The sequence below is a fragment of the Macadamia integrifolia genome, chromosome 5, assembly GCF_013358625.1.
Source record: "Macadamia integrifolia cultivar HAES 741 chromosome 5, SCU_Mint_v3, whole genome shotgun sequence".
NCBI lineage: Eukaryota > Viridiplantae > Streptophyta > Magnoliopsida > Proteales > Proteaceae > Macadamia > Macadamia integrifolia.
In genome coordinates this window covers 12,352,154-12,364,455 of record NC_056561.1, presented here as the reverse complement: position 1 = coordinate 12,364,455, position 12,302 = coordinate 12,352,154, and the positions used below count along the sequence as shown (strand labels likewise).

The window sequence follows — 12,302 nt, the reverse complement described above, 5'->3', positions numbered from 1 at the left end:
GGTAAACGGGCTATCAAGCTGAGACATGAACCAGTGAAGCACTACAATATCATCCCTAAAGAATGAGCTGGTATCTGCCCGTGAGGAGTCTCTAGTATCAGTCTCTGTCATAGTAACATGGGCTGTAGCCCCTCCTCTACGGCCACCACGTGTGCCAGTAGATCCACCATGTGTACTAGGACAGCCATGAAGAACCCAGCACCTATCTCGAGTATGTGTCCAAGTTTCCCACAATAGCCACACTGGCGTCTATCCCTATCATCTCCACAGGAGGTCCCTTGACCTCTGCTGCCTCCACGCCATTCTCTGTGAAAAGTGGAGGAAAGAGCAGAGCGCTCAAGTGAAGGTGTAGAATCCATGGCACCTCTCCTGGTTTCCTCACGCAGGAGGTAGCTACACACCTCATCAAGTGTAGGTAGGGGTGACCGGCCCAAAATCTGTATCCAGATCTTCTTATATTCTGAATTCAGCCCACCTAGAAGTATCAAAACACGCTCTTTTTCAAGTGATATATAGACCTTGGCTTCCTCATCAGGATTGGTCAAATGAAGATCTCGGTAATGGTCATACTCCTCCCAGAGTCCTATAACAGTGTTATAGTAGTCAGAAATGGACTTAATCCCCTTCTTCATGGAGAGTGCCTGTTGAAGTTGGTAGACCTTCACAGAGTCATTTACCCTGTCATAGGTCCTAGAAACTATCCCAGATATCCTTGGCAGTTTCCTTTCATATAAATCTCCTACCTATCTCAGGTTTTATGGAGAAAAGTAGCCAAGTCATGACAGTGGAGTTTGCAGTTTCCCATTTCTGGTACCCAGGGTCTGCGACAGTGGGAGCCTCGATAGCCCCAGTTATATATCCTAGCCTCCCTCTATTCCGCAGGGATAGCTTCACAGAATACCAATCCATGTAGTTGGTACTATCCAACTTCATAAGAGAAATCTGGGTGTTAAGATTGTCAAAAACAATCGAACTGGGGGTTGGTACTACTCGACCCACCCGATGTAGCTTCCAAAGGTTCCGTGAGATCAAACATAATGTAAGGATGTCCCTAAACAACACTCCAAAGGGGAATCCAAAGCAAAGTGGAACACCAGCCCCAAAAAGGTCTTCTTCTCGGAACTCGAAAAAAACAACAAGCTAGTAACCCATAGAGACTTGAGGCAAAGCCAATAAAAAACACTTCAACTATGGAGCATCATCTAACGACCACATACAAGCATCATACTAGAGGGAGCATCTAGCAAACACAGCCAAAACACAATCTACCATCCATTTCAGACCATAAAACCAGAAAAAAAGAAACCTGGCAGCACATAGAGAATGGAGTAGAACTCTAACAGCACACAAAATCAGGAAGCAAGGCTTGGGGAGTTAAATGTAGACCCCTGGGCGATTCTATTGAGCTATTCCACTCTCCCAACCCTGCATGGATGAGAGAGAGAAAAGGAATCGAACCAGGCAGGGGCGGTAATGCTGTGGAGAGATTCTTCTCTCTTTGTGAGCTCCAAACTGTTTTTGTAGCCTTCAAATCTCCCTCCAAGTGTCTTCAACTTGTTTTGACAACTCCATTAGGCTTTCTTGTATAGCTTTTTATATAGTATAGCCTCTAATGGACCCCTCTTTCTTTTAGGGTTCCAGGAGAGACTTAAAGAATGAAAATAGAAGGGATTGGTCGACTCTCAAACCTTTCTATTAGCTCTGATACCAAGTTAGAAATAAGAAGTACCAAGGTTAGAGATGAGGGAAGAAGATGAGGAGATGAAGGAAGAAGAAGGAGAGAATAAGAGAGAAAGAGGAGTTACGGTGGGAGCAAAATCATGAATGTGCTCTTACTCATCTCACCCATATTACATTCAAATATTAGTTTTGGAAATTACATATTCCTCCCTTAGGGAGGTGAAAGAGAAATAAAGAAAATAAAAAAAATTACATGTAAGGACAACTTAATATAAAATAGTTCTTAATGTGCCCCTAATACACATATTCTAACAATAATGTCTCTGTGAGTGGTTTCATACTCAAAACTATGAACGCTTGGAAAAATATGCATGCTCCCCCGGCCAATGAAATGACTATATGCACTAAACTCCAACCAGCTACTCTCTCCGGCAAAGGGTGGCACTCCAGTGCCAAATTTCTTTGTTGTCCTCTATACTCATTCCTCCAGAAGTTCTAGATAAACAATCAATGCCTATACAATCAACTTGCTCATCCGGTCGAAACCAAAGACATGGCCTTCTTGTGTAGCCTATGCATGAGGATGGACATGCATCGTGGTTTGTATCTTGTGTGGAATGATAAAACTAGGTCTCCCTAATGAATCGAATTGGCTCCGGCTCTGGCTCCAACTCTGACTCCTACACCTCCTCTGCTCCTCTGCTTTGATGGAGGAGCCTTAGTGAAGGGGAATATCAGAGTAGCAGGGGAAAGGGAAGACACTTACATAGCACAATCAATTCCCAATTCATTTTTCAGTTCACTCTAACCTTGTCAATCGATTACAGCCAATATATAGTGAAAATAAAAGATAGAATTAGAAACCAATTGAAATAGAAGCTAGTTTAAACTAGGAAAGTAGTCAAAAAAGGAAATAAGGTCTAAACTGACTCTAACTCCCACATTCATACTCTGTGAAATAAAAGACAAAATAAAATAATAAACTATTACTAACTACTTCCAACCTTTGTTGGACCAAAACCCTAGGTTGGACCGATTCTTCTTGACTCTTGGCTTCCAAAGCCGGTTATGCTGGTCCAACCAGTCTAGTGCAACTATATCTGCATCAACTCTCCTCCTCTGAAAAGAACTCGACGGAGTCAAGTTGGAAAAAGGACCAAGGAGACCGTCTGAAGGAAAACACTAAATGAGGAACAATCCCACCATCTTTTTTAGCTTAATTTCGTTGGCAGAATAAAACTTCTTAGTCTTGTTTCCATGCTTGAAATCATAGGTGTTGGCAAAACCACAATGTTGTACTTATCAAACAACCACAATCGACCAAAAAGGATATGGCACACCTTCAGAGGGAACACGTCACATTGGAATTTATCCTTAAATCCACTAGTAGAATATGTGATCAAACACTTATCTGTGACTTTGAGATTAATGTTGTTCATCCAAGCAACCTTCTAAGGATTTGGATGTGGCTCTGTCTCCCCTGATGATCTGGTACATACTATGAATGGCTGTCAACTTCAATATGCCTAGTCCTTCCATGAAACACTAGATTACTAGCAATCTTGGTGATAAACTGATTATCGGAATACATGTCCATAGGTCTATTGGACAAAATATCAAGCTTTTGAAGAAAAGATTTCAACCAAGCTCCAATACCATATGCCAGATTTAAACTTCAAGCAACCGACAAACAACAAAGAATAATCAAAGAGAAAAAAGAGAGAAGAAGAGGAAGAAGAATATAGAAGGAAGCAAGAGAGGCTACCAGTTGGAGAGAATGGAGTTAAACTCCAATCAGTTGCACTAGATGTATATTTATAATAGGACCTTATAAGTTGAAGTACAAAACTGCCCTTAGACAAAGAGCACCCATGAGTACGATAAAACAGCGAGGGTATGACAAGAATAACTTTACACCCCTGCCCCTGCGTTACAATATTTATGATTCTTAACACTTGTATCACTCAAACACTTATTCTATATAATATTATATTGGTGAGCCCTAAAGGCTAACCGCTTCCATTGATCTACTAACAGGAATTTTTCTTGGCTAAATTTACCAAGAATGTATCGGTATATCAGCAAACCTCCTACTCAGAGATAACAGCAAGTTTGTGGCTCTCCCTGCGCCTTCAAGTATGCACTATTTTTCTTTTCAGTACTCTTGCACATCAATTATGAATTTGATTCTCAAGCATAATATCTGCAACCTTCTCCATGCATTTAGTGATTAATGATCTTTTTCAGTTGCTAGCAGCATTTGTTATCTCCTTTATTGCTGTGATGGCTATCATTGGATCTCATGGCAGTTTCCTAATTAGTCTTGGTACACCTGGACTAGTAAGCTTTCCAAAGCCTCAGCTTTTACTAACTATTCATCATCTGAGTGTCATTTTTTTATCTTTGTTGTATGATTTGAATCATTGTTAAGTTATAGGATGCTTCAATTTGATACAGGTTGGCTTGGCTCTCTCATATGCAGCTCCAATGGTCTCTTTGCTCAGCAGCTTTTTAGCAAGTTTCACTGAAACCGAGAAGGAAATGGTTTCTGTTGAAAGGGTTCTTCAGGTATGAATAGAGAAATCACTTGATTTATTACTACTCCACTGATCTGTAATACATTGTCTGCCACTCTTTTTAGTATATGGATGTTCCTCAAGAAGAACTTCAAGGACGCCAATTTATAGAAGCAGATTGGCCCTTCCAAGGACAGATTCAATTTCAGCATGTTACATTGAGATATATGCCATCTTCGCCAGCTGCTTTGCATGATGTCACTTTTGATATTGCAGGAGGCACACAGGTCAGTCTATGTAAAAGACTGTTCTAGGAAACCTTCTTTCTTTGTCCAGTTATACAGTATGCCATTCCTCATCAGAATTTTAGACCAATGTTTACACTCCCTACTGGTTTATTGTTGTATTCAATCAGGTTGGAATTGTTGGAAGAACAGGTGCTGGGAAATCTAGTGTGATAAATGCTCTTTTTCGACTTAGCCCAATATGTGGGGGCTTTATTTTGGTGGATGGCATAAATGTGGCAGATGTTGCCATTAGAGACTTGCGTACACATTTTGCAGTGGTTCCACAGAGCCCATTCTTATTTGAAGGAACATTAAGGTGTCCTGTTTTTTTCTGACGAAATAAATTTATCAACTTATCCATTCAACATAGAATGCTTTCTATTTATGAGGCAAAAGGTTAAAATATAAATTGATGGAGTCCGACTTTTTCCTGTAACCAAGAAGTTCATGTGCTTGTATCTCTTGCAAATTTCCAGGGACAACCTAGATCCATCCAGGATGACAAGTGATGCTAAAATTTGGCATGCACTAGAAAAATGTCATGTTAAGGAGGAAGTAGAAGCAGCTGGAGGTCTGGATAGTCATGTAAAAGAGGCTGGATCTTCATTCTCTGTTGGGCAACGGCAACTCCTATGCCTTGCACGCGCATTTTTGAAGTCTTCCAAGGTATACCAAAACTTATAGCATGAACTGTACTGATCCTTTAAACTTCAAACTGTTTTACACGGTTCAAGAAAATAAGAAGATATGAAAATGAGCTTCCATGCTATTCCTTTGCTTACAGCATCATCTTACGAACATTAATTTGGAGAAACTGGACCATTCTTAACCAATACTGTTGCCATGCAGATTTACTTTTTCATTTTTTTGAAAAATAATCTTTATCTAGATTTCCACTACATTAAGAGCATTATCTTTGATACTTCAATGATCATATACCAATCAGCAGATAAAAAAATCTTGTCACCAAATTTCCAAAATGAGCAATGAATCATTTATAAATTTATAAATTAATTTGAAATTATTCCAGATACCAGCTAGGCAAGATTCCAGGTTTCAACCCTGGCCAAAACCGAAACTTCCCAGGTTTGGACCTGTTGAATAATGGGTTTTAGGGGTTATATCCAAATGGACCGTTAAGCCCTTTTTAAGGATTTTTTTTATTATAAATAGAGGAGGATAGTGCTCATTAATGCACAAGTCCGTATAACCCCAATTCTTCATGGTATCAGAGCAAGTCTGACTACCAAACCCCAAACCCAAATTCCCCCCCCCCATCTTTTTCTTCTTCCTCTAGAATTCCCCATTTGCGGTTTTCACAGCCCGCCACCCTTTTGCGCAAGAATTATCAGCCCTTGTTGCCCCTTTTTGCACAAGAACCATCTCCATTCACCTTATGCTGCTGCGCTCCACATCCCAAGACTCAACCTGTGATCTCTCCTTACCCTACGCAACCCCAAAAAACCCTGCGAGCTCTCCTCCCAACACAAAGAACCCATCGCCACCCACCATCTTGTGCGAAATCCTACCAAAAACCATCCTACGCCAAACCCTCCATCATCCAAAGCCACCTTGTGCCAAACCCATTCTTGCACTGAAACCCTCCTTCCTTACGCCAAATCCCTCTTGCGCTACCCTCTCTCTCCGTGCACTAAGCCCTATCCTACCCAAAACCTAATCCAAGTCTAAACCCTATATCACTTGATGTAGATAAGTCACTTAATAGGCTTATTTTATTGCAAATAATCCTAAGGTTGGGTTATGTATGTGTTGGGCTTTTGATCCCATGGGTTTTCTTTGTAATGGGTCACTTTAATGGGCTTAGAATATGGGTAGAAAGTAGGAAAACGGGATTTACTTTATTATTTTAGTTAGAGTCTTGTTTTGAGTCTATTTCCTTTGTTATTTCAGTTTTACTCAGTTTAGGTTTCCCTATTAGTAAATGATTAGTTAATTAACCCTACTCCATATTGGAGTTCTAGTCCTACTCCATGTTGGAGCTCTAGTCTTAGTTCTATTTGAAGTCCTAGTTGTACTAGGAGTGTCTAGTCCTATTTGGAAACTAGCTCCTAGTTGTAGTTTGATTGCTATTCTGCCCTCTATAAATAGAAGAACTTATATACTCATAATTTCATATTTGAATAATGAATGATTGCAGTCAATTGCTTAAACAGCCAGGATAGCTGTGGATGAGATGCCTGGGCTAAGATAGCCAATCCCACCCACACTTGTCTTGTTTCTTTCTTTCCTTTTTTCTAATTTTCTATTGTTATTACCAACTATTGTTGTTTATTGTTAGTGAGAATATCAGACCTATTCAAATCCCCAAAGACAGAATCGACCAGCACTCCTAGAGAAATTAGGAGAGAGATTGATATCCTCTTCCTTCCCCAATTAACCTTTGATCTGCAGGTCCTTTTCAGAGAGTGTTCACAGCCACCCAAGGATCACTCGATCCTCTTCTTCTTGCTGCCCAAGCAGCCCTACTACAGATCTTGAAGATTCCCTCAGTTTTCTCTCACTTAGGGCTGAAATCAAGAATGTACATATCTTGCAAACCAGCCGTCAGAAGACCTTTAACTTTAGGGGTTTTTATACCCCCTGGGCCCTACAATCGACCAAATTTTCAGCTCAATTGGAGCCCCATAGACCTAGCCGCACCTCTCTCTCTCTCTAGCCGTATTGCAGGTCTTTCTTTCTCCTATCGGGTTGGGTTTTGGGTTGGTCTTGCTCCTGCATTGCTATTGTATCCTTGGGGGTTTATTTGATGGCCTTATTTCCTTGTTTCCTGGTCTTATTTCTGGTTATTACCAAGTTAGTTGTTGTGTCCTATTTGTCTTGTTTGGGGTTATAAATTGCTGGGGTAGTTTACTTGTAATCTACTCTTGCATTAAGTGGTATCAGAGCTATGGCTGAAGAAAGCTCCAAACAAATTTCGCTGGAGGATGTGTGGAAATCTCTCCAAACCTTGACTGCAATGATGGATGGTTTTTACCAACAGATGGTAGAGCTAAGAGAGGCTACTGCTGCCCAATCTAATGCTCAGCCACATTATTTTCGTGGGGAATTCCTTGAATGGGTGTATAAATTAGACGTGTGTACTTAACAAAGACACAAAGACTCCAATATGCATTGTTTGAGATTTAAAATGTAACCGCAAGCGTACGGATCAGTGTAGCTACGGGTCGAACACAGGGAGAGCAGCCACTTTATTTTTTATTTCTTTTAATAATGCGAAAGTGAACCGATTAATGGTTGTGACCTAATTCTAATTACCGTCCTAACCATTCGTCATCTAAGAATTTAAAAGACGCAAGCCACGCAATTAAAATTAAATAAATAAATAACTGAAAATAAACAACCCACGCAATTAAAAAAATAAATAAATAAATAAAGGAAAAAAAATGCTGAAATAAAAATAAAGTAAAAGAAATGAGATAAAGCTAGAGAGAGACTCACAAGTAGGTTTCTCTACTTAGCCCGAGGGATGCATCATAATATGAGCTTCCCTACTTGACCAGAGAGTCACTCTTACAAGGGTTACTCTACTTGGCTTTACGGAAAGGAAGACAATTAAAATAAAAGTAATAAATTGATGGTTTTATGGCTAAGAGGGGCAAAGCCAACACATACACTAGCCATGAACCTTGGGGGAAAATATCAATAATGTAACGACTGTAAATAAAAATCCTAAATTAAGAAAGAAAGGGTAGTCAGAAGAGGGAATGAGAGGGGGGAGAGAAGACTACTGAAGGAGCCTACTTACTTGAATAAATGCTTGAACTTGAAAAAAAAAAAAATTGCTCCACGGCTTGTGATCTTGTCACCTAGATCTAAGCCTAGAACTATAACTTAAAAAAATTGCAACTCAATTGCATAAATCATAAACATAAAAAGGCTGAATAAAAATAAAAGAGTGCTTGCATTAATTGACATAAAAAACTATTACAAAAGTGATTAAAGAAAATATAAAGAAGAACTAAAACTAAAGAGGGAGCAAGAGAAAGAGAGAGCAACTAAAAAAAAAACTAGAAGAAGAATGAATTGTCTCTCCTCCTCTTACATGAGTTGTATTTATAGGGAATGGGGAGGTAGGGTAACAAATTTCTCTTTCCTAAAAGGGAGAAACCCACAATTGATTGTGAGATCTTTTGAGTCCAAAAGTGCTAAGATGGAGGAGAGAGAAGAGAAATAAATTTAGAGAAATTTCCTATAATTTTTTTGCTTATTTTCTTTCCTTTTTTTTTCTAATTTATTTTTCTTCTTTTTTCTCTCTCCTAGGGACGATTTCTTCTTACTTTGTGTGATTTGGACAATCTTTGGTGATGATGTGGAGGAGAGAGAAGATTTAGACAATCTTTATTTCTCCCTTTTTTTCTTTCCTTTTTTTTTCTTCTCTTCTTGCTTCCACGATTTTCCTTTCCTTTTTTTTTCTCTTCTTGCTTCCACGATTTTCCTTGCTTCTAATTTGATGTGGAAATCCCCTCCATGCCCTTAGTGCTTTAAGTGAATGAAAAGCAGGAAATCTTCAACAAAATTCTCTAAAAAAAAACAACCATGAGATTCGAAGTTGAGACCTCTTGGTGAGCAAGGGAATTTTGCACACCATAGCTCACCAACTACACTAGGTAGTTGTTATTACCAAAAACAAATCTTCAATCACTTAAGGATGTGGTTCATCGATCCTTGTTGGCATTTGAAATATTCTTTGTACCTCTGGGACAATTGCAAACGGGCTGGTTCTACATCTCGGTTCAGTTCTGATCTATTATTCTTTTTCTGGCCCGAAAAGAATAATCACTTGTACGGGTGACCAAACGAATGTGTACTTTTAATTGAACAACGTCCATCTTGCTCAGAATTTCGTCCTCTTCGCAACCATGAAAATAAATAGGACCACTTTACGTGTAAAATTGAAGATATAGCGTCCGATAGTCCTTAAGGCCTTGAAAATATAAAACCTGCAAAAAGAGAGTAAAACCCAAGGTAGCTCCATTCTAAATATGTAAAATGCATGTTTTACTACCCTAGATTTCACACATAAATGTGCTCATCAGAATTCCCCCACACTTAGACTTTGCTAGTCCTCGAGCAAAACAAAAAGAAAAAGAATAAAAACAAAAAAACTAACTCACTTTCGTAGGAATCACGGTTGCACTTAGCATGTGCAACAAGCCTTTAAACCCCTAGGTCACCCCTAGTGGACGAGTTGTGTCTCGTGGGTGTTTGCAGTGAATATACACCCAAAATTCAGAATAAATAAATCCCAACTTTGGCTAAAGGTAAGACTCATACCGATCCGGAGCAAAGATAATTTCTCTTACAAGGGACCCCCACACTTGAACTTTTATTACCCTTTATCAATTCCAGGCACTAGCATATTTCTTAATTTGGAACTCACCTCGTCTCTTCCAAAACATCCTTATCTTAAGGCAAAACCACTTGTGAAGAAATAGGGAACCAATGACTAAGGCGTTGGAGTGTTTTTGACCAAACATGTTACCAAGCAATAATGACATTTGCACATTTTTTTTTTTTAGAATAATAAACTCTATTCTACTCCACTACTTTTGGCTTGAATGACATGGTGGAGCAAACACCAGACACCCAAGTTACTATGTAGCTTCACTTTTTGCATATGCCCACAAAGGCAGTGATGCTAGAGTTACTTCAGAAGTTTTCTCCCAAGAAATTTCGATCAAGACACCACGCTTCCTGAGGCGCAATGCCCTGTCTAGTTCCAAGGGAATCAACTCTTATTCTTCTTTATACCACATTTCACATTTCATCTAAAATTGTGTATTTGTCAACCCATGCCAAATTAAAAAGGTCTCAACTCCAAATCAAAAGTACAAGGAACCCATAGACTTACATATGGTCCATCACTATAAAACAGGGGTCTCTTATTTTTCAAAAGAAAGTCCCATCTCAAGACACATGCTTGTTTCTTTCTTCTCAACAAGGTTTTATACGTTCAAAATGGGTACCTTCGTCAAAACTTTTATTTTCATACAACAAGCATCTGAATGGTCTGATCATTAGCCAAAAGCCAAAGTAGGACTTCATCCTTAGCAAGCTCAAAAATAAAAAGAAAAACAAACAAAACAAAGTGAAAAAAAAGCAAAAACTGGTTTCCCTCCCCCACACTTAAGTCATGCAATGTCCTCAATGCATGGAAAAAAATTAAAAGCAAAGACAATGCAAGGGGGTCATACCTGATTAAAAATTAGTCATCAGTGTAAAAAGGTTCATGGAGATCCATGACTTCTTCACTACTAGTAGTAGGAAACTCCAGGAATGGTTTCAAACGCTAACCATTAACCTTCGAAATTACCCCTATTCCTGGATTCAAAATCTCCACAGCCCCATGGGGATATACATTATGGATAATAAACGGGCCATCCCATCGGGATCTAAGCTTACCAGGAAAAAGATGCAATCGAGAGTTGTACAATAAGACCTTATCACCAATTGTAAAAGATTTACGCAGAATGTGTTTATCATGGAAAGCTTTGGTCTTTTCCTTGTAAATCCTAGAACTTTCATAGGCATCATTCCTAAGTTCCTCCAACTCAAATAGTTGGAGCCTACAATGAATTCCCGCATCAGACAAATCAAAGTTAAGCTTCTTAATAGCCCAAAAGGCCTTATGCTCCAACTCAACTGGTAAGTGACAAGCTTTCCCATACACCAAACGGTAGGGTGACTGGCCAATGTCAGTCTTGAATGCAGTCCGATGGGCCCACAAGGCATCAATGAGCCTAAGGGACCAATCCTTACGGTTGGGATTAACAGTTTTCTCCAAGATTTGTTTAATTTGCCTATTAGACACCTCCACTTAACCACTAGTTTGGGGGTGATAAGGGGTAGATAACTTATGGGTGATCCCATACTTTTTCATTAGGGCCTCAAAAGGCTGATTACAAAAATGAGTACCCCTATCACTAATTATTGCACGTGGTGCACCAAAGCGGGAAAAAATGTTCTCTTTGAGAAACTGGACCACCACTTTGTGGTCATTAGATTTATAAGGTATGGCCTCTATCCATTTAGAAACATAATCAACGGCCAAAAGTATGTATAAATTCCCAAAGGAATTAGGGAATGGTCCCATAAAATCGATGCCCCATACATCAAAGATCTCAACTACCAAAATAGGGTTGAGGGGCATCATGTTCTTTTTATTGATACGGCCAAAAGAATGGCAGGCAAGGCAAGCCTTGCAAAAATCAAAAGCATCTCTAAAAAGAGTGGGCCAATAAAATCAGTATTAGAGAACCTTTGCGGCAGTCTTCTTAGGTCCAAAGTGTCCACCACATGCATGATCATGACAAAAGGAGAGAATGGAATGTTGTTCATGATCAGGAACACATCGTCGGATAATCTGATCCGGACATATCTTAAACAAATAAGGATCATCCCAAAAAAAGTGCTTAACTTGGGAATGAAACTCTATACTTATCTTGGGTGGACCAGTGATCCGGAGTCACACCTGAAACTAAGAAGTTGACAATGTCAGCAAACCATGGTTCACTGGACATTGCAAATAATTGCTCATCTAGAAAGTTCTCGTTGACTGGAGAATCAACAGTCAAGGAATTGGGAAGCCGGGATAAATGGTCTGCAACTAGGTTTTCAACTCCTTTCTTATCCCTAATTTTTAAATCAAACTCTTGCAAAAGTAAAACCCACCTAATGAGACGAGCTTTGGCATCCTTCTTCTGAACTAGGTATCTGAGGGCAGAATGATCAGTATACACTACCACATGTGAACCAACTAAGTAAGACCGAAACTTTTCTAATGCAAACACAACAGCTA

At 39.3% G+C, this 12,302-nt stretch overlaps 1 protein-coding gene across 1 annotated transcript in view; it reads left to right on the top strand.

Annotated features, from left to right (window-relative positions):
- Positions 1-12,302, top strand: part of LOC122077887 (ABC transporter C family member 13-like) — an 81,082-nt gene that overhangs the window by 41,443 nt on the left and 27,337 nt on the right. Inside the window, exons 16-21 of the mRNA XM_042643784.1 lie at positions 3,718-3,816; positions 3,928-4,020; positions 4,138-4,248; positions 4,322-4,483; positions 4,612-4,799; positions 4,960-5,149. Of these exons, the coding sequence (XP_042499718.1) occupies positions 3,718-3,816; positions 3,928-4,020; positions 4,138-4,248; positions 4,322-4,483; positions 4,612-4,799; positions 4,960-5,149 (843 nt within the window). The remainder of the gene's footprint in view (positions 1-3,717; positions 3,817-3,927; positions 4,021-4,137; positions 4,249-4,321; positions 4,484-4,611; positions 4,800-4,959; positions 5,150-12,302) is intronic.